This window comes from Pan paniscus, chromosome 18, assembly GCF_029289425.2.
Source record: "Pan paniscus chromosome 18, NHGRI_mPanPan1-v2.0_pri, whole genome shotgun sequence".
Taxonomy (NCBI): domain Eukaryota; kingdom Metazoa; phylum Chordata; class Mammalia; order Primates; family Hominidae; genus Pan; species Pan paniscus.
In genome coordinates, this window is record NC_073267.2 from 26,225,827 (window position 1) to 26,246,941 (window position 21,115).

At 47.1% G+C, this 21,115-nt stretch overlaps 1 protein-coding gene across 27 annotated transcripts in view; it reads left to right on the plus strand.

Annotated features, from left to right (window-relative positions):
• Positions 1-6,881, plus strand: part of TNRC6A (trinucleotide repeat containing adaptor 6A) — a 211,906-nt gene extending 205,025 nt beyond the window's left edge. For all 27 annotated transcript variants that reach the window (XM_024925876.5, XM_055100441.2, XM_063598579.1 and 24 more), the window contains 4 exons: positions 803-1,024; positions 2,731-2,801; positions 3,528-3,667; positions 4,086-6,881. In XM_024925876.5, the coding sequence (XP_024781644.4) occupies positions 803-1,024; positions 2,731-2,801; positions 3,528-3,667; positions 4,086-4,461 (809 nt within the window). In that variant the 3' untranslated portion in view covers positions 4,462-6,881. The remainder of the gene's footprint in view (positions 1-802; positions 1,025-2,730; positions 2,802-3,527; positions 3,668-4,085) is intronic.
• The last annotated feature ends 14,234 nt before the right edge of the window (positions 6,882-21,115 follow it).

Here is a 21,115-nt window from a genome sequence, read left to right on the forward strand (position 1 = left end):
TGTGGTTTACTGTGTACCTGGTCCCTGCATACCCACTCATGTCTCCATTGCTGCGAGGCAGTGTGTGTCAGGAACTGGGCCTGCTGTCTTTTCCTTCCTTCCTTTCCTTCTTTCTCTCTCTGTCTTTCCTTCCTTTCCTTTCTTCTTCCCTCCCTTTTTCTTTCTTTTTTTTTTTTTTGTTTTTTTGTTTTTTGTTTTTTGTTTTGCCATACAGGCTTAGTTTTGAATCCTGGCTCTGCATTAGACCCATAAGCAAATTACTTACCCACTCTGTCTTCAGTAGACTGTGTCAGGACCACAGACAGCACATGCCAGGTGCCCAGCAGCCAATGCTCAGCACAGAGAGGCAGGCACCCCGTGAAGATCTCCTTTGGCAGCTCCTGAGTTGGGGCTCTTTTGCAGTCCTTTTTTCCTTGAGTAAACAACAAAGTTCTAAAATTCACTTAAATGGCCTGACTTTCTTGAGTGACTCAATTACGGTTATTAAGAATTTCACAATTGCTATTTTAGAGCAATTCAGATTGTTTTCCATTTCAGTTCGAGTACAGTTTTGGACACTGGCCTAAGAATTTCATAGGTCTTACAGCTGTTAGTAACAGATCAATGGCTTGAGTGTTTGGAGGGATGGAAAGCAGTTTCCTTTGGACTGATTTTCTTTTTTGGCAGTTTAGTTGATTTGGGGTTTTAAAGTTTCTTTTGTTTGTTAGATTTGCTTTTTGTGGGAGAATGGATGTCATTATTTAAATTTCCTCCTTTCTTAAACATTATTCCTCCCCTCTCCATTTTTTCCCCCTTTGAGTAGCCAGAAATAGTGATTCCAAATTGACATGGTCTCCTGGTTCAGTTACAAACACCTCTCTGGCTCATGAGCTGTGGAAGGTCCCTTTGCCACCTAAAAACATCACTGCTCCGTCCCGCCCACCTCCGGGACTGACTGGTCAGAAGCCACCCTTGTCTACGTGGGATAATTCTCCCCTTCGTATAGGTGGAGGATGGGGAAATTCTGACGCCAGATATACCCCAGGTAAGATGCAGTCGTAAGGTGGGTTTCTGTGGTTTATTTGCTAAACGCTAACCAGTACTAACAGTCGAGTTTAACAGAGACCTGAACGGTAAACTATTGCCTCACCTCCATCGGGGGAATGAGAACTTCGGTAAACAAATGATCCACCCAAAGGCACACAACAGGCTGCAATAACATTAATGCATTAGGAAGCTCCATTGTCTCAGAAGTTCCTTAAGACTACATCTTAAAATGTGTAGGAACTTCCTGCTCATGGCAGGCTTAAACCACATCACATGGAGCAGAAGGCAGTATTGGGCAAGTCTGGGGAACATGGGAGCAGGCCATCTGGGCCTTGAAGACTAGGGGGGTAGCTTGGCCTGTATTAAATGGGGACATTTGAGAGTGAAAGAGAGTGCTGTTGATTAATCATACATGGCCAACAGGCATAAGCCAGAAGGCCCCGGCAGTCTGGTTCCTCTGCCTTTCCTCATTCTATAATGACTAACATTGGATTTGTACTGGCATCATTTCCTGCCTGTGCTGTCTCCACACCATACATATACACACACAGCCCCAGATGAGCCTAGCAGTTTCCCCAGTAAATACAGTCTTATCCTTCACTCTACCTTGCCTGCAAACTACCAAACATTCCCATCTTCAAGCTGAAAATGAGTAATAAAACCTCATTAATATTTTCTGATTAAATATGTAATTTCTGATATTTAGACAGGTGATTGGCTGTAGGAAAACTTGCAGCTTTTCCTTTGAGTGCGGGTTAGTTATAGGAAAAGAACACTAAAGTACGTGCCAAGCTGCTGAATGCAAGTTAACATAATTGGTGTGGTGTGAGTGGTTTTTGGTTTGGTGTGAGTGGTTTTTGGAGGCCGCAGACATCTGTCTGGATGCCAGCTAAGAGACTGGCAGCACACAGCGAGGGGCGCTAGTGAAAGTGGCCCAGGAACCCACCCCAGGGAGGCTTGGTGCAGTTGAGTGGAATTAGGAAACCTGTAGGAGTAAGCCAAGCGAACCGAGGGGCAGCCTCTGCCAAGGCCCAGACACCGGAGAAAGTACAAAGGCTCCCGTTGGAGTGATGAGAGGATTGCAGGGAGTGGAGGAGGATTCCGTGAGAGGTGGATAGGCCTGAGCTGTGTCATGGAATGGTCTTTCCCCGCACCTGAAGTGTTTGTGAGGTGCCTTGGGTTGTAGATGGGGTCAGGGATGAGGGCTGTACTCCCAGGGGAAGGGTGGATGCCACAGGGGTCCAGCAGGAAGGCCAGATGGGGAGCCCCTGCAGTAACCCCGGGGAAAACAAGGAGCATCTGTGCGATCGCAAGCTCTGGAATCCCCTTAAAGCTTCATGCCCTGAAGGACACACACGCAGAGTGATTAGACATTACTGAAGTCTTCCCCAGATGGTACCGTTTGAGATTATTTTAGCTCCTATCAATGAGAAGATCTCAAAAAGATGCAGCCTTTTGTGGCTCACTGCCCTCCTGTGTGGTGAACTGGGAGCCATTCTGAGCTCACTGTCGCCAGAGGCAGAGCCCCCTGCCATAGGAGTTAATGCCTGGCCATGGCTAGGGCGAGCTCAAATTCTGGGCCTAGGGAGAAAGCCTCCCATGTAGAAGTGCAAGGAAGTCAAGAGGCCAGGTGATCTGCTAAGTAACTGTAGTTGGGCTCTTTCAGTCCTGGAAAACTGACTTGTCCTTTTTTTCCTTGTTTAGGTTCCAGCTGGGGTGAGAGCAGCTCAGGGAGAATAACAAATTGGCTTGTTCTAAAAAACCTTACACCTCAGGTAAGGATACCAGATAGGCTGGTTTATGTGGCTACGCCAGGGAGCATGGGAACAGAGGTTCGGGTCTGGATGTGAGACAAGGGCTGCTAGGTGGTAGTGAAGCCCAGCAGAGGAAACAGCAGAGGAGTGGTCTGTAGACCTCAGGCAGGCTGTGGTCGAATCTGGTGGTTCACGCTGTAATGTGCCTGGGAACCAACCAAACATACAGATTCCCAGGCCTCACCCAGAGATTGAGTCAGTAGATCTGGGCTAGGGGCTGGGACTCTGCATTTGTATGAGGGCCTGCAGATGAATTTGACACAGGTGGTCCTTGTTGGCACATGGAGAAATCCTGGTCTGCCCCTGAGGTGAGAGCATTTTCTTAGCCCCTGGCCTGCACCCTCCTCTGGAGGCTGGGTGTTGAGCTCCCACCTCCCTCCTCCCCCAGGGAACAGAACCTTGATGGATGCTGTCCTCAGGGCAGGGAACAGAGAAGACATGGAGCCACAGTGGGGATCTGGGGAGTGTCCAGGAGTCTAGAGGCCAGAGCGGTATGGCTCTGGGAGCAGTGGAGGTGGGGAAGATGGCTCTGCACCCCGTCAGAGCAACGTCAGAGTGTCAGTGAAGAGTGGTGCCAGGAGCACAGAGCCTCAGGAAAGAGAGGAGGGGCAGCAGTGCAGCCTGAAACAGCCTCCTGGAGGGCCCGCGGTGACGCCTCTCACTGGCAGTTTCCACACTGTTTCCTAGATCGATGGCTCAACTCTGCGCACTCTGTGCATGCAGCACGGCCCGCTGATCACATTCCACCTGAACCTCCCTCACGGAAATGCTCTGGTCCGCTACAGTTCAAAAGAAGAGGTAGTGAAGGCACAAAAGTCTCTGCACATGTAAGTTGGCTGTTGGGCTCCCAGTTGGAAGAGTCTAGGGGAAGGAGTGTGAGAGCACAGCCTGACCCGGGGCAGTGCACAGGGTCCTGCGTGGGTGGCTCCTGCTGGCTGCAGTAGTGCCCTGATTCCAAGGTCGGCATTCCTAAGTGGGGAATCAGACCTGGCCAGATGGCCCTAGAAAGTCCCTTACGTTGCCCATGGGAGACAGAGGAAGTTCGCTCTGGGCAAGGCACCAGGCCCTGGAGAGCTGTGGGTGCACGCTCTGGTGAAGGGAGGGCACGCAGGTTATGTGGTGTAGTCTCTCCCTCTGTGCCTTCTGTGGCTTTTCTAGCAGAGACAAGTTGCACCCTCACTTGTGAGTGAATGAAGCCCTCCTGGCGCGCTGTCCTCACGTGTCCGCGGTGCCTCTCTCCTCTAGGTGTGTACTGGGGAACACTACTATTCTTGCTGAGTTTGCCAGTGAAGAGGAGATCAGTCGTTTCTTTGCACAAAGCCAGTCTCTGACCCCTTCTCCCGGCTGGCAGTCTCTCGGGTCCAGCCAGAGCCGGCTGGGCTCCCTCGACTGTTCCCACTCATTCTCCAGCCGGACCGATCTCAATCACTGGAATGGTGCTGGGCTGTCGGGAACTAACTGTGGAGACCTTCACGGCACTTCACTCTGGGGGACCCCGCATTATTCCACAAGCCTGTGGGGTCCCCCAAGCAGCAGCGACCCCCGAGGAATTAGCAGCCCATCTCCCATTAACGCTTTTCTTTCTGTTGACCACCTGGGTGGGGGTGGAGAGTCCATGTAACAGTGTAGATGCAGACTCACCGACCGGGACCTCAGACGCGAGGGAAAGGAGCACTAAGTGGGGCTTGCCGCCTGCAGCCAGGGGCCGCCTGTGGGAACAGCTATTCTCTGCACATTTTCCACTTTGTTTTCCCCAAAACATATCAGTTTGAATACTTGAATCATGCAGGCCAATATTATAATGTGAAAAGGTATCTACTCTATTTACACTCCCAAATAGCGCCATACATGCTAAACCGTAGAGAATGAGCTCGCTTGTGTCTATTCATCATGTTTAGCCTTTGGATTCTTTTTTTTTTTTTTCCTTCTATTCCTCCCCCCACCCCCCCGCCCCTTTTTTTCTCTCTTGCAAAACCATTTTTTGGGCTGATAACGTATGAGCTTTTCCCTTTGCACTGAATGATGTTCTCTCCGTCTCATCGGCAGTATGGGGGGCAGCTGTCCCAGTGTCAATGTTTACTCAAGGGTGTTCTTAGGAGGCGTGCGCTCTCTACTATGCCTTGATGTTGCCTACCTTATTGTGGTATCGTGGAGTTTAAAAGATCAAGTTAGGATGCTGACTTAGGATTATTAATGAAAGTGTTGCACCAGTTTTTTCATGTTGTAAAACTAAAGAATTTCGCTCTGCAGTTTGAAAAACTGTGGCCACAGCTGTGACTTGCAGCCCACCTGCCACCCAGGACGGGCCCTGCACTTTGAATAGGCTTTCCATTTTGTTTTGGAGGTTCTCACTTTGAACCTTCTTGTTTACAGATTTTTTTGTTTGTTTTTTGAGAAAAAAAAATGTTTACTCTTCCATCATTTAAAAAAAATGTAAAAGACAAAAAAAAAATGGAGGATGATTTAAAAGATGCTTTCTATCTCTGGGAAAAAGGAGCAGCATTTGGCCATGTTCTTTTGTTTTTCTATTCCTGTCCCAAATCAAAGAGCATGGTTCTCAGGAAAACCAGTTCCCCAGTTTAAAAAAAAAAAAAAAAAAAAAAAAATTCCTTGTAGTTTCTTATAGGAAAAAAAGAAAAACCCCAACTTTTAGCACTGATACTACATATTGCTCTGTTAAAGAATTTTCTCTGCCAAAAAAAAAGAAAAAACAAAAAAACGCTTAAAGCTGGAGTTTGACATTCTGCTTTCAGATGCTGTCTTTTTATTAGTGAGTGATGATGGTTTGCTAATAATCAATAGGTAATAATTTTTTGTAATCCCATCAAGTGGCTCCATATGTTTCTGCTCTCTCGTGACTGTGTTAATGTTTAACTGTTGTACCTTAAAGCCGAAATCAGTAACTATGCATACTGTAACCAAGGTATTGGGCTTACAGAGTTGTTTGTTGTATAAAGAAAATTTTAAATGTTGTTGCAAACTAACGAGTTACACCATTTTAAACTTTCTTTCCTCCCCCTTTTTTTGCCCACAAATGGTATTATAATGCTTGCTTAGTCAAAGAAGAGAGACTAAACAAGGGTAAAAATTTTAACAGTACAGAATTTGCCATCATATCATTGCCTTGATTCTAACTGTTTGTGTCCTAAGATGCAAAAGAAGTCAGTGGCTTTTAACTGTTTACAAATAGAATGTGATTGTAAAATGTACAGTTTGGTTGTGTTTGAATTATGAAATTTCTTCAGATATAATAAACCATGACTTTTTGGCTGCTCAACATTAATTGTCTCCTTTTTGTGAATTTATTTGTAGGCTCTTTTTTATAATGAAAGTTTCAAAGTTGCTATGTATGAGGGTTCTCATAGAGCAACCGATTAAAAATTTAAGCAAATATTTGAACATTTTATCTGAACTCATCACAATTTCACCCTGAAATAATGTGAGAACAATGGGAAACTGTAGCTTGCTCCTTCCCACCCTCTCTGAGCATCTTTGGGATCTTGTTGCTCAAAACTCTTCTGTGACTTCATCTTCCCCACCATTTGTGCCCATCTCAAGCCTCAGCAAGAAACCATGTGGAACATGAAGCTTAATGACTTGACAGTGTACTAGTGTTAAACTCTCATACCTCTGTTACAAAGCGAGAAACGCCACACCCGGACTGGCCTTTTCTTCCCCCTTCACGGCCCTCGCTTCTCCCTGCAGGAGCTCGGGGGCGAAACCTGTGTATGGATTTCAGTGTATGACTTCAGATCATGCTCCAACTTGCCAGGTGTAAGCTAATGTTGTCGGACACCTTACTATAAGCAAATGTTATTCAGTGCGTTCAATGTATATTGACTTCCATACTGGTTTTTCCAAAAACCAAAGGTAGCTTTGAAAAACCATGTCTGGAAATGTTTGGAGCGTTAAGCTGATTGACCTTCTGACCTTGGGGCTTTGAGTAGTATATAATTCATAACTGCGTTAATTGTATTGTTAAAAGTGTTTGGGAGTTTTTTGCGCTTGTTATGTGGAAATAAAGTGTTTGATTTAAAATTTTTTAAAGTGGTTTGGATCCTTGCCTAGTCCTTAAATAAATACAGCTCTATTCCCTAAGCCACCCTTACTTCTCGGTCTTAATCCCGACTGCCGGTGCCTGGATGCTGCCCTTTGTCCGGCACAGACCTGCAGCTGACCATGCTGGGCCCATGGCTCGGGGCTTTCTAGTCACGCAGAGCCACCGAGAGTCAGGGTAAACTTTTTAACACAGGCACTTAACACGTTTTTTCTTTGTTTTCTTTTTTCCTTTTCTCTTTCTACTTTCTTCCTCTTTTTTCTTTCTTTTTCTTTCTTTCTTTTTTTTTTTTCTTTCGACAGGGTTTCACTCTGGATCTTGGTTCACTGTCACCTCTGCCTCCCAGGTTCAAACGATTCTCGTCCCTCAGCCTCTCAAGTAGCTGAGATTACAGGCACCTACCACCGAATCCGGCTAAGTTTTATATTTTTAATAGAAACGGGGTTTCACTGTGTTGCTCAGGCTGGTCTCAAACTCCAAAGCTCAAGCGATCTGCCCATCTCAGCCTCCCAAAGTGCTGGGATTACAGGCGTGAGCCACTGCGCCTGGCCTCAGGCATTTACACATTTTCAAATATCCCTCCTTGCTCTGCTCCCCTGGGTGTGTTCCCAGCTCTAATGAACCTCAACTTCTCCGTGGTGCTATGCTTTCCACCCTCAAACACTGGAGGGCAGCTTGCCCTGGACTTCCTTCCCCAGTCAAGAGTAATTAGCTCCTTCCATCATTTCAAGGAACTGTGCTAGGCCACCACATGCTGAATAGGCTCTCACTAGTCTTTATAATCCACCTTCTCAGATCGATGATAGTGGCTGAATAAATATTGCAAGGAATAATAGCTGAGCTGTCACCTATTGACACCTGAGGACAGGAGACTGTGGTAGTGCCACGCTGTTGGCTTGTGCAGGTGGATGAACTGGGGAATGACGCCAAGGTCAGAGTGGGGTCCTTGACCCAGAGGATCAAATTCAGGTTGAACGGCATGAAGGTAGGGACTGAGATGAAGGGGGAGTATTTGCATCAAGACTGAGGGATGGCCAAGCATGGTGGCCTCATGCCTGTCATCCTAGCACTTTGGGAGGCCGAGGCGGGAGGATCACTTGAGCTCAGGAGTTCGAGGCCAGCCTGGGCAATATAGTGAGACCCAGTCTCAAAAAGTTGGGGGGATGACAAATTGAGGTTGCACTGAGCAAACCGTCTTAACGTTTGGCTAAGGCATTGTTTCCATGCATTGGGACTTAATTGGTTTTTCCTCTTCTCCAAAGTTCAGATCTTTTCCTGCTGACCCTTTGATTTCAAATGTGCAGAGGGGTGTTTCGGAACAAAAGCCAGAACTGGAACCCATATGGACCTTGACAGAGACCAGGTCTTCAGCCCTGGCGGAACTTTGCATGAATAGGTATTTACATGGTCCAACGGGAGGGAGAGTAACGACATTGGTGTGTTAAGGGTTCTCTACATGCCAGGTGCTTTTTCAAAAAGTTTTATTCTGTTTCAAGACAGTGTCACTCTGTCGCCCAGGCTGGAGTGCAGTGGCTCAATCTCAGCTCACTGCAGCCTCAACCTCCCAGGCTCAAGTGACCTACCTCAGCCTCCCAAGTAGCTGGAACTACAGGCGTGCACCACCATGCCCAGCTATTTTTTGTAGGGACAGGGTTTCACCATGTTGCCCAGGCTGGTCTCAAGTGATCCGCCTGCCTCAGCCTCCCAACGTGCTGGGATTACAGGCGTGAGCCACCACGCCCAGCTAAGTTTTTGTTGCTGTTGTTGTTTTTGTTTTTTGTTATTAGAAATGGGGTTTCATCATGTTGCCCAGGCTGGTCTCGAACTGCTGGACTCAAGTGATCCGCCCGCCTCAGCCTCCCAACGTGCTGGGATTACAGGCGTGAGCTACCACACCCAGCTAAGTTGTTGTTGTTGTTAGTAGAGATGGGGTTTCACCAGGTCGCCTAGGCTGGTCTCGAACTCCTGGGCTCAAGTGATCTGCCTGCCTCGGCCTCCTGAAGTGTCGGGATTATAGGTGTGAGCCACCGTGCCTGGCCCTGCCAAGTGCAGTGTTATTTTCAGAGCTTTCCAGCCTGGCCCCCTAGGAACAGAAAACCACAGCGCCATTTGCACTGGTGGACAGTGTCTCAAGTTGTCCACCAACATATCCCCAAAGCTAGAGGACACACCATGCGGACCCCCCTGGGATCCAGGGGCAGAGTTTAAAGCTTAGAATTTTAGGTTAAGCTGAATGTGAATGTTGCATTCTGCTCCACATCTTTTCATCTAAAAATACGGCTTCAAATAGCCACTTAAATTGCTTTTCTTCAGAAAGTCTGATGCTTCCAGAAGGTGAACCACACCACAGCAGGGTGCAGTCAGGACCCAGTACCACTCTAAGAAGCAGGGCTGAAGAGGTTCCTTAGAGCTGTGCTGACAGATGACAGGTGGCAGGGAGTCCTATTGGCTGAGCCCCGGCAAAGGGGCAAGAGAATGACTCCCACCGGCTGACCCAGCCTTGAATTCAAGGGCCCTGTCGAAGCCCACGGAGACCCCTGTCCTGGCTAACAGTTGACTCCAGGTCACTCCAGCCTGCAGGGAGAGCAGGACAGCAGTCTGCAATTCCAACCAAGTGATGCCAGGACCTAATCTGCAGACCTGAATCCAGTACATAGACTTTGTTACAATGTTGCTGCATCCCTGAACCGCCTGGGTTTCTATCGATTTCATAGTGATAAAATCAACTTCTGCTGGGCCTAGAGGCACGAGCCTGTAATCCCTGAGGCTGAAGCAGGAGGATTGCTTGAGCCCAGGTGTCTGACACCAACCTGGGCAACATGTTCAACCTGAGACACTCAGATCAAAAATAAATTTAAAAAAAAATTGTTTAATCAACTCCTCCAATTTCTTTATAAAGGAAAGTTGATATCATTACCTTATACAGAAAATCAGTGTCCATATATAAAAGAGAGCTATACAAGAAATAAAAACAAAATGTATTCCATTCTGGGTAGATTTACTTATCAAAGGTGAGAAGAGAGGTTAGAAAGGGTTCAGGAGAGGTTAAAGTCGTGCTCTCACCATGTGGAGACTTCCTGCCTGATGGGGTCACATGTGCTCCAGGGACACTGACACTGCAGAGGGAGAGCTCTACACATTTGCGATTCTGCCTTATCTAATCAATCCTCTCCTGTACCCGACAGACCCCTCCCTCCCCCAGGAGTGCTGAGCCCGGGCCTTGGGAGGTTTGGGGGTTGGGGGGGCTCTTGCTTTAAGGCTTTGGCTCCATATTCTGTGGAAAGCACCCCTCAACCACTGCCCCCATATCTACAGATAACTGCTGTGAAGACAAGAGGCTGGGAGATGAATGGGGGCACTGGGACCCCGTGGCACACTGGCAATCCCTGGTCACCCCTGCTCGGAACCCACCAAAGATGGCCTGAGCATTGGCATAAAATACTCCTTTCTGAGGAGGTGGCGTCCAAGCAGACACCTGAAAGATGGAAAGCAACAGCCCAGCTTGGGGAAAGGACAATTCAGGTAACAGCCCGGAGCCCAGGGTGTCTGAGACAGAGTGGGCAAGGGGGACAGTGAAAGGTGACCACTGGGTCAGGTGCGGTGGCCGTCGGCTGTAATCCAGCACTTTGGGAGGCTGAGAGGAGAATCGCTTGAGCCCAGGAGTTAGAGACCAGCCTGGGCAATAGAGTGAGACCCCCAGAGAAGGAATGAGGGCAGGGCTCCAAGGCTAAGGCCGTGCTCCCCAGGCCTGGCTGTCTGTTAAAACCACTTGGAAATACCCCAAAGCTCAGGCGCCACCCCAGACAGTCTGATTTAATAGGGCCCCAGCATGTTTCAAAACCTTTACTTTTTTATAGCACGTTACAATTTGCTATCACTTTGTTTTCCTGCTTTATGTCTAAATGCACACATGCACACGTGCGCGCGTGCGCGCACACACACACACACACACACAATGAATACAACTAAAACCCGGGGCATCTGAATGCAGTCAGTGAACCGGATGACTGTCAGTCTCCTGGTTGTGATATTGTACTATGATAGTTTTTCAAGATGTGACTATTGAGGGGAACTGGGTTGAGAGTACAGGACATCTCTGTATTGTTCCTTATAACCACATGTGAATCTGCAATTATCCCAACACTGTGAACAAAGCTCTTATGTAGTAATGATCATCAAATGATATTTTTGATATAGGAGTTGTTTTTTTTTTTTTTTTTTTTTTGAGACGGAGTCTCACGCTGTCGTCCAGGCTGGAGTACAGTGGCTTGATCTCGGCTCACTGCAACCTCCGCCTCCCCGGTTCAAGCGATTCTCCTGCCTCAGCCTCCTGAGTAGCCGGGATTACAAGTGTGTGCCACCACACCCAGCTAATTTTTGTACTTTCAGTAGAGACAGGGTTTCACCATGTTGGCCAGGATGGTCCCAAACTCCTGACCTCAGGTGATCCGCCCGCCTCGGTCTCCCAAAGTGCTGGGATTACGGGCATGAGCCACTGAGCCCGGCCTATCGTAGATATTTTTAATGCTGCTATTCCACAAATGCCAGAGCTCCTGGTTTCCAGGTTTCTAAAAAGTAAAGTAGAGCAGATTCTTTGGCCGTTCTAGAGGAATTTTTTTTTTTTTTTTTTTTTTTTTTTTTTTGCTGTTTTATGAATGCTTACCTATTTGAATATTGGCAGAGGAGTAAATAAGTTGACAGCAAAAAGTTAAAAAAAAAAAATCATCTCAGCAAGTGACCCCAAGACCCTTTAGGACCCCGTGCTGTGGTGAGGCCTAGCCATTGATCCCGGGAGGCCCAAGGTGCAGGTTGCGGGGGGTTTTGCCCCAGTTCTGCTGTGGCACCAGAACCCAAGCCCCTTGCCATCATTGCATTTTCTAGAGTCACTGTGATGAAAATGAGATCACGTGATTAAATCTTAGGTGATTAAAATGAGACTTTTCAGGCATAAAGTTAAAGGTTATGGGTACTAGCAATGACTACAGGTCGTTATTGCATAAGCAACAAAAGGCCCATTCTTCTCTTTGGGAACTTATTTTTTAGGTACCTGTATTTCATTTTGTTTTTAATTTTTGATTTAATAACATTGTTTGGTTTTATTGGGTTTTTCATCACCCCCTGTTGGATATGGCAAACAATGGTCTGTTAAGGTTTCTTTTTTTTTTTTTTTTTTTGAGATGGAGTCTTCTCTGTCGCCAAGGCTGGAGTGCAATGGTGTGATCTTGGCTCACTGCAACCTCCGCCCCCAGGGTTCAAGCAACTCTCCTGTCTCAGCCTCCCGAGTAGCTGGGATTACGGGTGTCTGCTGCCGCGCCCAGCTAATTTTTGTATTTTTAGTAAAGACAGGGTTTCACCATCTTGGCCAGGCTGGTCTTGAACTCCTGACCTCGTGATCCACTTGCCTCGGCCTCCCAAAGTGTTGGGATTACAGTCATGAGCCACCATGTCCGGCCAAGTTTTCCTTTTATTTGTTTGTTTGTTTAGAGACAGGGTCTTACTCTGTCCCCCAGGCTGGAGTGCAGTGGCACGATCATGGCTCACTGTAGCTTCGGCCTCCTGGGCTCAAGAGGTCCTGTCACCTCAGCCTCCTGAGTAGCTGGGACCACAGACACACACCACCATGCCCAGCTAATTTTTTGTTTCCCCTGTAGAAATGAGATCTCACTATGTTTCCCAGGCTGCTCTCGAACTCCTGGGATCAAGCGATCCTTCCACCTTGGCCTCCCAAAGTGCTGGGATTAGACATGAGCTATCGTGCCCAGCTAGTTTTCCTTTTAAATAAATACATTTCTGTTGTATTTTACAAGAGGGCTAAATTGAAAGAAGCTCTTAGGTAAATAACAGTTGAGGCAACGTGCAGAAACGGCAAAGTCGTGAGTGTCCGAGGTCAGGGAGCATAACAGAGGACGAGATCTTTTCACGTGCTTTTCTTTGCCCTCGGGAGTTGCTACTGGTTATTGGTTAATGTGGTCTTTGGAGTTAGACCAACCTGCTGTCATGGAATGTCTGGCTGTAAGGAGTCCAGGGCTGGTATCCTCACTCTACTTAAGGACCCAAGACGCCTTCCATCCTTGCAACACTGTCTTCATCTGCAGAGGCACAGATATCTCACTTCCACAGTCACATCCTAGCCAGTGGGGAAAGAGAGGGATGGGGAGAGCATGCTCCTCCCCACTAAGGGCATGACCCCCAGCTATGCTCACATGCCATTGGGCAGAAGAAAATCACATGAGCAGGAAGGCTGCAACTCGTAGTCTTTATTCAGAATGTCTTGTCCCCAGCTTAGATGTGACACTTCTGCTATTGGGGAAGAAGGAGAGACTGGATATTGGGGAACAACTAGTAGTGCTGGTTCTAAGAAGGGAACAGTTAAATAAACTATACTTCATCCGGAAGCCGGAATGTTTAGCCACTAAGACAATGAGATAGATCTATATAAACGGCTATCAAGAGGTGTCTTTTTTTTTTTGAAACAGGGTCTCACTCTGTCACCTAAGCTGGAGTGCAGTGGTGCAATCTCAGCTCACTGCAGCCTCAACCTCCCAGGCTCAAGTGATCCTCCCACCTCAGCCTCCCAAAGTGCTGGGATTACAGGCGTGAGCCACCACGCCCAGCCTGCTTGAACGGTCAAACCTAACTGGATGCCAGGAAGCAAGGAGAGCCGGGTGATATCACCTGAAACCCACAGCAATCAGCTTCATGGAGCACCGAGCACAGTCAGGAGGGGTAGAAAAGGGATCCAAGGTGGGTGACGTGCTTGAAGAGTGAACATTAACCAACCCCTCTAGGAGGGTGTGGAGCAGGAACTGGAAGGGTCTGGGCCTTGAGGCTAGCTGGGAAACTAATTTGGAAGTTGAGGCAAGAATTTATAAAAGCCGGAATCAGGGCTGTAGCATAGAGATGCGAGGAAGAGCTAAATGCATGAAGAGCCAATGAGATGGATGCTGGGGTCTGTGGAGAGTGAAGGAGAGGAGTCTAGGACAGTCTCACGTTTCTGACTTGGTGAACCACTACTAGCCAAGGGAGAGTGGGTTTCCTGGTGCAGGGAGTGGCAGGTGGGCGTGCAATATGATGTGTCAAGGAGCCTGGGAAACAGCCCAGTGGAGCTGTCCAGTTGACAGCTGCTTTTAAGTGGTGAGGACATTATATTTTTTCACCACTGTATCCTTAGCACCTAGCTCAGAGCACATAGAATGTACTCTGAAAATATTTGTTGGATGCATGGATGAATGGATGGATGGACGGACAGACAGGTGAACAGACGGATGGACAGATGGACAGATGGATGGATGGATGGATGGTTGGACAGATGGATGGATGGACAGATGCGTGGATGGATGGATGGATGGATGGATGGATGGATGGATGGATGCATGGATGGATGGATGCATGGATGGGTGGATGGATGAATGGATAGATGGCTGGATGGTTGGATGGATGCATAGATGAATGGATGCATGGATTGACGGATGGATGGATAAATGGATGGATAGACAGATACATGTTTAAGGAAGAAACCAATAATAGAGATATCAATTTGGGGTTTGTAAATCACAGGTGATGGCTGAGGCATGGAAATGGGTAAGCATGTAGAATGAGGGCTCAGGAAATATCATAATTTGAGAAGAAGAAAGGAGACTAGAGATCTGAGCAGGAAGAGTCAAAGATTCAAAGAGGCATTGATGAGGTGAGGGTTGGGCATGGACAACATGAGAAAGTGGAGTCTCAGATCTGGGGAGAGGGGAAATTTCAGGGAAGGAGAAAGCCATGGTCTGAAATGCTGCCTGTCAAGAAATCTGTGGGGAAAGCCATGCATGGTTCTGTGACAGTGGAGATCATTTTTGGGGTAGAGGCAGACGCCAGGTCCCAGTGGGGTGAGGGGTTAATGGATAATGGAGATGAAGGTGGTGGTGTAGATTGGATTTCCCAAGAATCACATTCTGAGATGCAGATCTGAGTGGAGATGGCTTATTGGAAAATATCCTCAGAGTACATTGATAAGGGAGGAAGGGAGGCAGGACAGGGCAGAGGGAGAAGTTGAGCTGCAGTGAGGTCGCAACAGAGGCCTCAGCCAACCTCTCAGGGAGCTGTGCAGCTGGGATGTCCCTCAAATATGCTCTGCACCCAAGGAAGGACAGGGACCACCCCACTGACCAAGCACTGGATTTAGGCTGTGGATTTAGGGGAATTGTCCTTCCTCTGGCTAAGGACAATTCCTTTTGGGGAGACTCAGCTGGGAGCCGGCTGCCACACTCTTCCCAGCAGTCAGGCAGTGAATGCCTCCACCCTGCAAGGAGGTCGGGTGCGCCCCACAGGGAGTGGCAAGTGTAGACTGTCAGGAACTGATCAGTGGAGGGAAAGAAGGGAAGCCAGTGCAGCAGCTAGAGGGAGACAGAGGTCAGAAAAGCCTTTGTGTGTAGCTCTAGTTCATAATTTGAGAAACACTGCAGCATGATCTTAGGCTGGGAGAAGAAGCCCCTAGAGAGTGAGAATGAAGACCCAAGAGTGAGGATAGACCTGCCACACTTTCTGTTTAACCCCCAGAGCTTAGAACACTGCCTGGCACACATTTGCACTTAAGAAATATCTGCGGAATGGCTGAATCCAGGAATACATTCCAGACATTTTAACACTGAATAGCAGAAACAGAGTGCCGATATTTAGCTCCGTGAAGAAATACATACGCATTTAAATATAGGAATGTACTTGAAGTTGGGCACAGTGGCTCACACCTGTAATTCCAGCACTTTGGGAGGTCAAGGCAGGAGGATTGCTTGAGTCCAGGAGTTAAAGATCAGCCTGGGCAACAGAGTGAGATCCCCATCTCTACAAAAACTACAAAAATTAGCCAGATGTGGTGGTGCACACCTATAGTCCAAGATACTTGGGAGGCTGAGGTGGGAGGATGGCTTGAGCCTGGGAGGTCAAGGCTGCAGTGAGCTATGATTTTGCCACTGCACTACAGCCTGGGCAACAGAGCAAGACCCTGACTCTTTCAAAAAAAAAAAAAAGTACTTATAAGAGGAACCAAGACACTCAAATACTGCCACACCGTTATAATCTGTAGTGCATTCACAATTTCATGGAAGCCCACAGAAGCCAGGAATTTCCCTCCAGCCCCTAATCCTCCATCTCAACTTCAACCACGGCTTCTTTCATGTAATGTTGGTCCATGTTTTTCCATAAGAACCCATTTATAAAAAGACTTTTATGATTCCTTAAAACAACTTTGTTGAGGTAGAAATGACATGATAAACTACACATACATGTACAATTTGAAGAGTTTTGACACAGGCATAACCGATGAAACCATTACAAGTGAACGAACATACCCATCTGTATTAGTCCATTTGCACACTGCTGATAAAGACATACCCGAGGCTGGGTAGTTTATAAAGGAAACAGGTTTAATGGACTCACAGTTCCACATGGCTGGGGAGGCCTCACAATCATAGCAGAAGAGCACAGAGACATCTTACATGGCGGCCGGCAAAGAATGAGAACACAGTGAAAGGGGGAACCATATAAAATCATTAGATCTCGTGAGACTTATTCACCACCTCGAGAACAGTATGGGGGAAACTGCCCCCGTGATTCGATTATCTCCCACCAGGTCCCTCCCACAACACATGGGAGTTATGGGAGCTATAATTCAAGATGAGATTTGGGTGGGGACACAGCCAAACCATATCAGCATCGCCCCAAGAAATTTCCTTCTTCCCCTCTGTGACCCCTCCCTCCTGCCTTTCCCATCCCCAGGCAAACATATATCCATCACAAGAAATTTGTTCCCAGATTCTACATTTGTATGTAAATGGAATCAGAGTATGTACTTTTTGTGTGTCTGGCTTCTTCCCTTGGCAAAATTATTTTGGAATTTTTTTTTTTTTTTTTTTTTTGAGACAGAGTTTCACTCTTGTTGCCCAGGCTGGAGTGCAATGGTTAATTTTGTATTTTTAGTAGAAATGGGGTTTCTCCATGTTGATCAGGCTGGTCTCGAACTTCCGACCTCAAGCGATCCATCCGCCTTGGCCTCCCAAAGGACTGGGATTACAGGCGTGAGCCACTGCGCCTGGCCTGTTTTTTAAGTTTGAAAGTATCTAACAGAGAAAAGCCTCAAGAGAGTGCTTTGTTCACAATTCTGTCCTGTTTGTGCTTTTTCTCAGTAGTTTAGACACACACATAGAAGAATTATATTTATTAGCTGGGCCTGGTGGTGTGCACCTGTAATCCCAGCTACTCGGGGGCTGAGGCATGAGAATCACTTGAACTCGTGAGGCAGAGGTTGCAGTGAGCCGAGATGGTGCCACTGCACTCCAGCCTGGGCAACAGAGTGAGATTCTGTCTCAAAAAAAAAAAAAGAGAGAGAGAAAGAGAGAGAGAAGAAGGCTTATATTTAATTGAAATTCTCATGATAACCAGGTTGATGGCAAATGGGCTGTTAGTCAAGCTGGAGGGCTCCAGAGAAGGATTTACCTTGGTTAGCAGACAGTTGCTTTGAATTCACGTTTCTTCCTGGAGGGTTTTAGCAACTTCTGAGTGGGAATGGGAATGGGAGAGTTTGAAGGTTTTTCCTTCCAGTTCCCTGGACTCTGGAGACAGTACCTCACAGGGAGATGCTATGGGTCAAAGGGCAGTATTTTCTGTAAAGGGCCAGGTAGTAAATATTTTAGGCTTTGCAGGCCGTGTGGTCTCTGTCACAGGTATTCAGCTCTACCATTGTTGCACAAAAAGAGCCAGAGATGACAGGTAAACAAATGAACATGGATGTGTTCCAATAAAACTTTTCATTGATAAAAACAAGCAGTGGGCCAGATCTGGCCTGGCAGATGGAGAGAATGGTTTGCTCGCCTTTGCTTTAGTCAATGGAATGTCACTAAAGCCTCCCCTCTACTATTTATTATGGATGTGGGTGATTATGATAATGAAAGTTGTAGAATTTAGACGACATTAGAGACAATGATATAATATGTAACCCATGAAATATTTGAGGTTGGGCATTGTGGCTCAGGCCTGTAATCCCAGCACTTTGGGAGTCCGAGGCGGGTGGATCGTTTAAGCCCAGGAGCTTGAGACCAGCCTACGCAACATAGAACCTGTCTCTACAAAAAAATTAAAAAACTAGTCAAGTGAGGTGGCGCACACCTATAGTCTCAGCTACTCAGGAAGCTAAAGCAGGAGGATCGCCTGAGCCCAGGAGGTCGAGACTGCAGTGAGCTGTGAGCATGCCACTGCACTCCAGCCTGGGTGACAGAGCAAGATCCTGTCTCAAAACAAACAAACAGAAACAATCAGGGCTGGGCGCGGTGGCTCACACCTGTAATCCCAGCACTTTGGGAGGCCTAGGTGGGTGGATTACCTGAGGCCAGAAGTTAGGGACCAGCCTGGCCAACATGGTGAAACCCCATCTCTACTAAAAATACAAAAATTACCCAGGCGTGTTAGGGGGCACCTGTAATTCCAGCTACTCGGGAGGCTGAGGTAGGAGAATCGCTTGAACCCGGGAGGCAGAGGTTGCAATGAGCAGAGATCGCGCCACTGCCCTCCATCCTGGGCAACAGAGCAAGACTCCGTCTCAAAAACAAAACAAAAAAAAAACAAAAAACAAAAACAAAAAAAACAATCAAGACAATTTGCTTCTTAGAGCCAGGCTTGCATTAAGGTCTAGGCTGTAGCCACATCAACAGACACCATGAGAACAGACATTTCCTAAGGTGTAGCCAACAGGTCCCGTGTCTGCCTTCTCTGTTTTATTCTAACTCCCAGTGGGCTTTGGCTATGTGGGGACAGGAAGGCCCTGGGACTGAAAACCAGATGCTTTTCACTATCAGGTGATCATCCTGCTGGGCAAAACACCTGCAAGATGCAGCGACCAACCCCGGATTCAGAACAACTTCAACAGGTGGAAATTTACGAGCTGCTCCCTACTAGGAATATGGAAGATGGTCATTAAAATAGTAGCACACAGTTATTTAGCACTTACGGAAGAAAGCTCAACAGTTTACAGGTGTTACCTCATTGAAGGCTCGCCACTATTCTGTGAAGGAGGTGTTGTTATTTCTCCCTCGTTTAGCAGATAATGAAGCAGATTTGCAGAGGTGAAGTAACTTGCCTACTGAGCCGTGAAGTCTAAAGACAAAGCGTGTGTCTCTGCAACGCTGCAAAAGATTCAGAATGTGTTCTGTGTGGCTGGGCGTGGTGGTCCATGCCTGTAATCCCAGCACTTTGGGAGGCTGAGGTGGGCAGATCACTTGAGGTCGGGAGTTCAAGACCAGCCTGACCAACATGGTGAAACCCCTGCTCTACTAAAGACACAAATATTAGCCAGTGTGGTGGTGTGTACCTGTAATCCCAGCTACTTAGGGGACTGAGGCAGGAGAATTGCTTAACCCAGGAGGCAGAGGTTGCAGTGAGCCAAGATTGTGCCACTGCACTCCAGCCTGGGCTACAGAATGAGACCCTATCTTAAGAAAACAAAAGGTGTTCTGTGTGTCTTTCCTGTGCTGAGACTGGAGTAGCTGTATCCTTCCAGAGCAAGACAGCAGGGTCCTAATAGCAAAGTTTACCCAGCCCTTATCATGAGCAGCCACACTTGGAAACAATGTGCATGAATGTTTTAGGGTGAAAGCCTGCACTGTTGTAACAAGTGACTCAGCAATAACACGGCTAAAATAAGGAAATTCATTCTGTTCCATGTCTCGGTCCACGGGGAGGCTCCAAGTCAGTGGCTTCTCTGTTCCAACAGGAACCCAGGCTGCTAGCAGCTCTACTGTTTTCCTTACACACAGCCTGCAAGGGGACTCAGTCACCATCCTGACCAAAAAGAAGTCAGAAAGGAGGGGAAGACAAGGGCAGGGAGCTCCCTCTTAATCACGGGAGGCAGAAATTTTGTGAATCACAGTCCCTTTCATTCCACTGGCAAGAGTTAGCCACAGCTAGACACAAATCGGGGCTGCCCAGTGTAATCAGCCTTGTGCCCAAGAAGGGAGGAGGGCAGGTTTTGCTGGCCATTTCCCACCCCAGAGCATTATTTTATTTAATCCTTATAGCAGCCCTAATTATTTGACAAATGGGTAGACTGACACACAGGGCAGTGAGTGAATGGGGATACTTACCATAAGTCACGAAGTCAGTAGAGCCAGGATTTAGCTAAACACTGAAGGCAGAGCCCAGGTACTTACCTACATGCCATACAACTGCCCCCGCGCTGGAACTTGCCACAAATGCCCATGACAGTGGGTTATCAGTAAAGTCACCTGCTATAACCCAGATTTGTGCTGCTGGAAGTTTTTGGTCAACAGGCTTCCACAGGATCTTGTTCCACTCCAGTAATCTCCAAGTGTCTTGAAGTCACACTCCAAATTTTAACCTCTCTGCCATGGTTGACCTACTGTTAAAGTGTTTAATGATTAATTTTTAAAGACCTTGTTGATTCATTAACAATCTACTATGTACTATGCACTAACTGGCAAGGTTTATTGAGATATAAACAGCTTGTACCCCAACAGAATCTACTGCCATAAATAGGCTTTCCAGTAAGGGTCTATTTTCATCAGAAGACACGTTTTAACCGATTATATGGCTTTGGGTTTAGACATAATGTTTACAAGAGTTTTCCTAGGTACACAGGCTCATACAAGTTGGCCATAGAGCACAAGTTCTAAAACTGGTCACAGACCTCTTAACACCAAGGACCCCAAGGAGCTTTTGTTATGTGGATGATAGCTATAGATATTTATCATATCAGACATTTAAATTAAGAAACAATTATAAATATGTACTGCTTTTTTTTTTTTTTTTTGAGATGGAGTCTCCTACTGTTGCCCAGGCTGGAGTGCGGTAGCACGATCTCGGCTCACTGCAACCTCCACCTCCTGGGTTCAAGTGATTTTCAGCCTCCCAAGTAGCTGGGATTACAGGTGCGCACCACCACGCCTGGCTAATTTTTGTATTTTTAGTAGAGATGGGTTTTCACCATGTTGGCCAGGCTGGTCTTGAACTCGTGACCTCAGGTGGTCTGCCCCCCAAAGTGCTGGGATACAGGCGTGAGCCACCATGCCTGGCCCACGTACTGCTTTTTTAAAGAATAATAAATCCACTGCATGTTAAATAATTTTTTATTTTTTAAAAATCCCATATTTTCCCAAAAGATTTATTGGAAACAGTGGCATCGTTTTATGTTTTTACAAATCTTTTTAATGCCCAGTTTAAGAGAAGA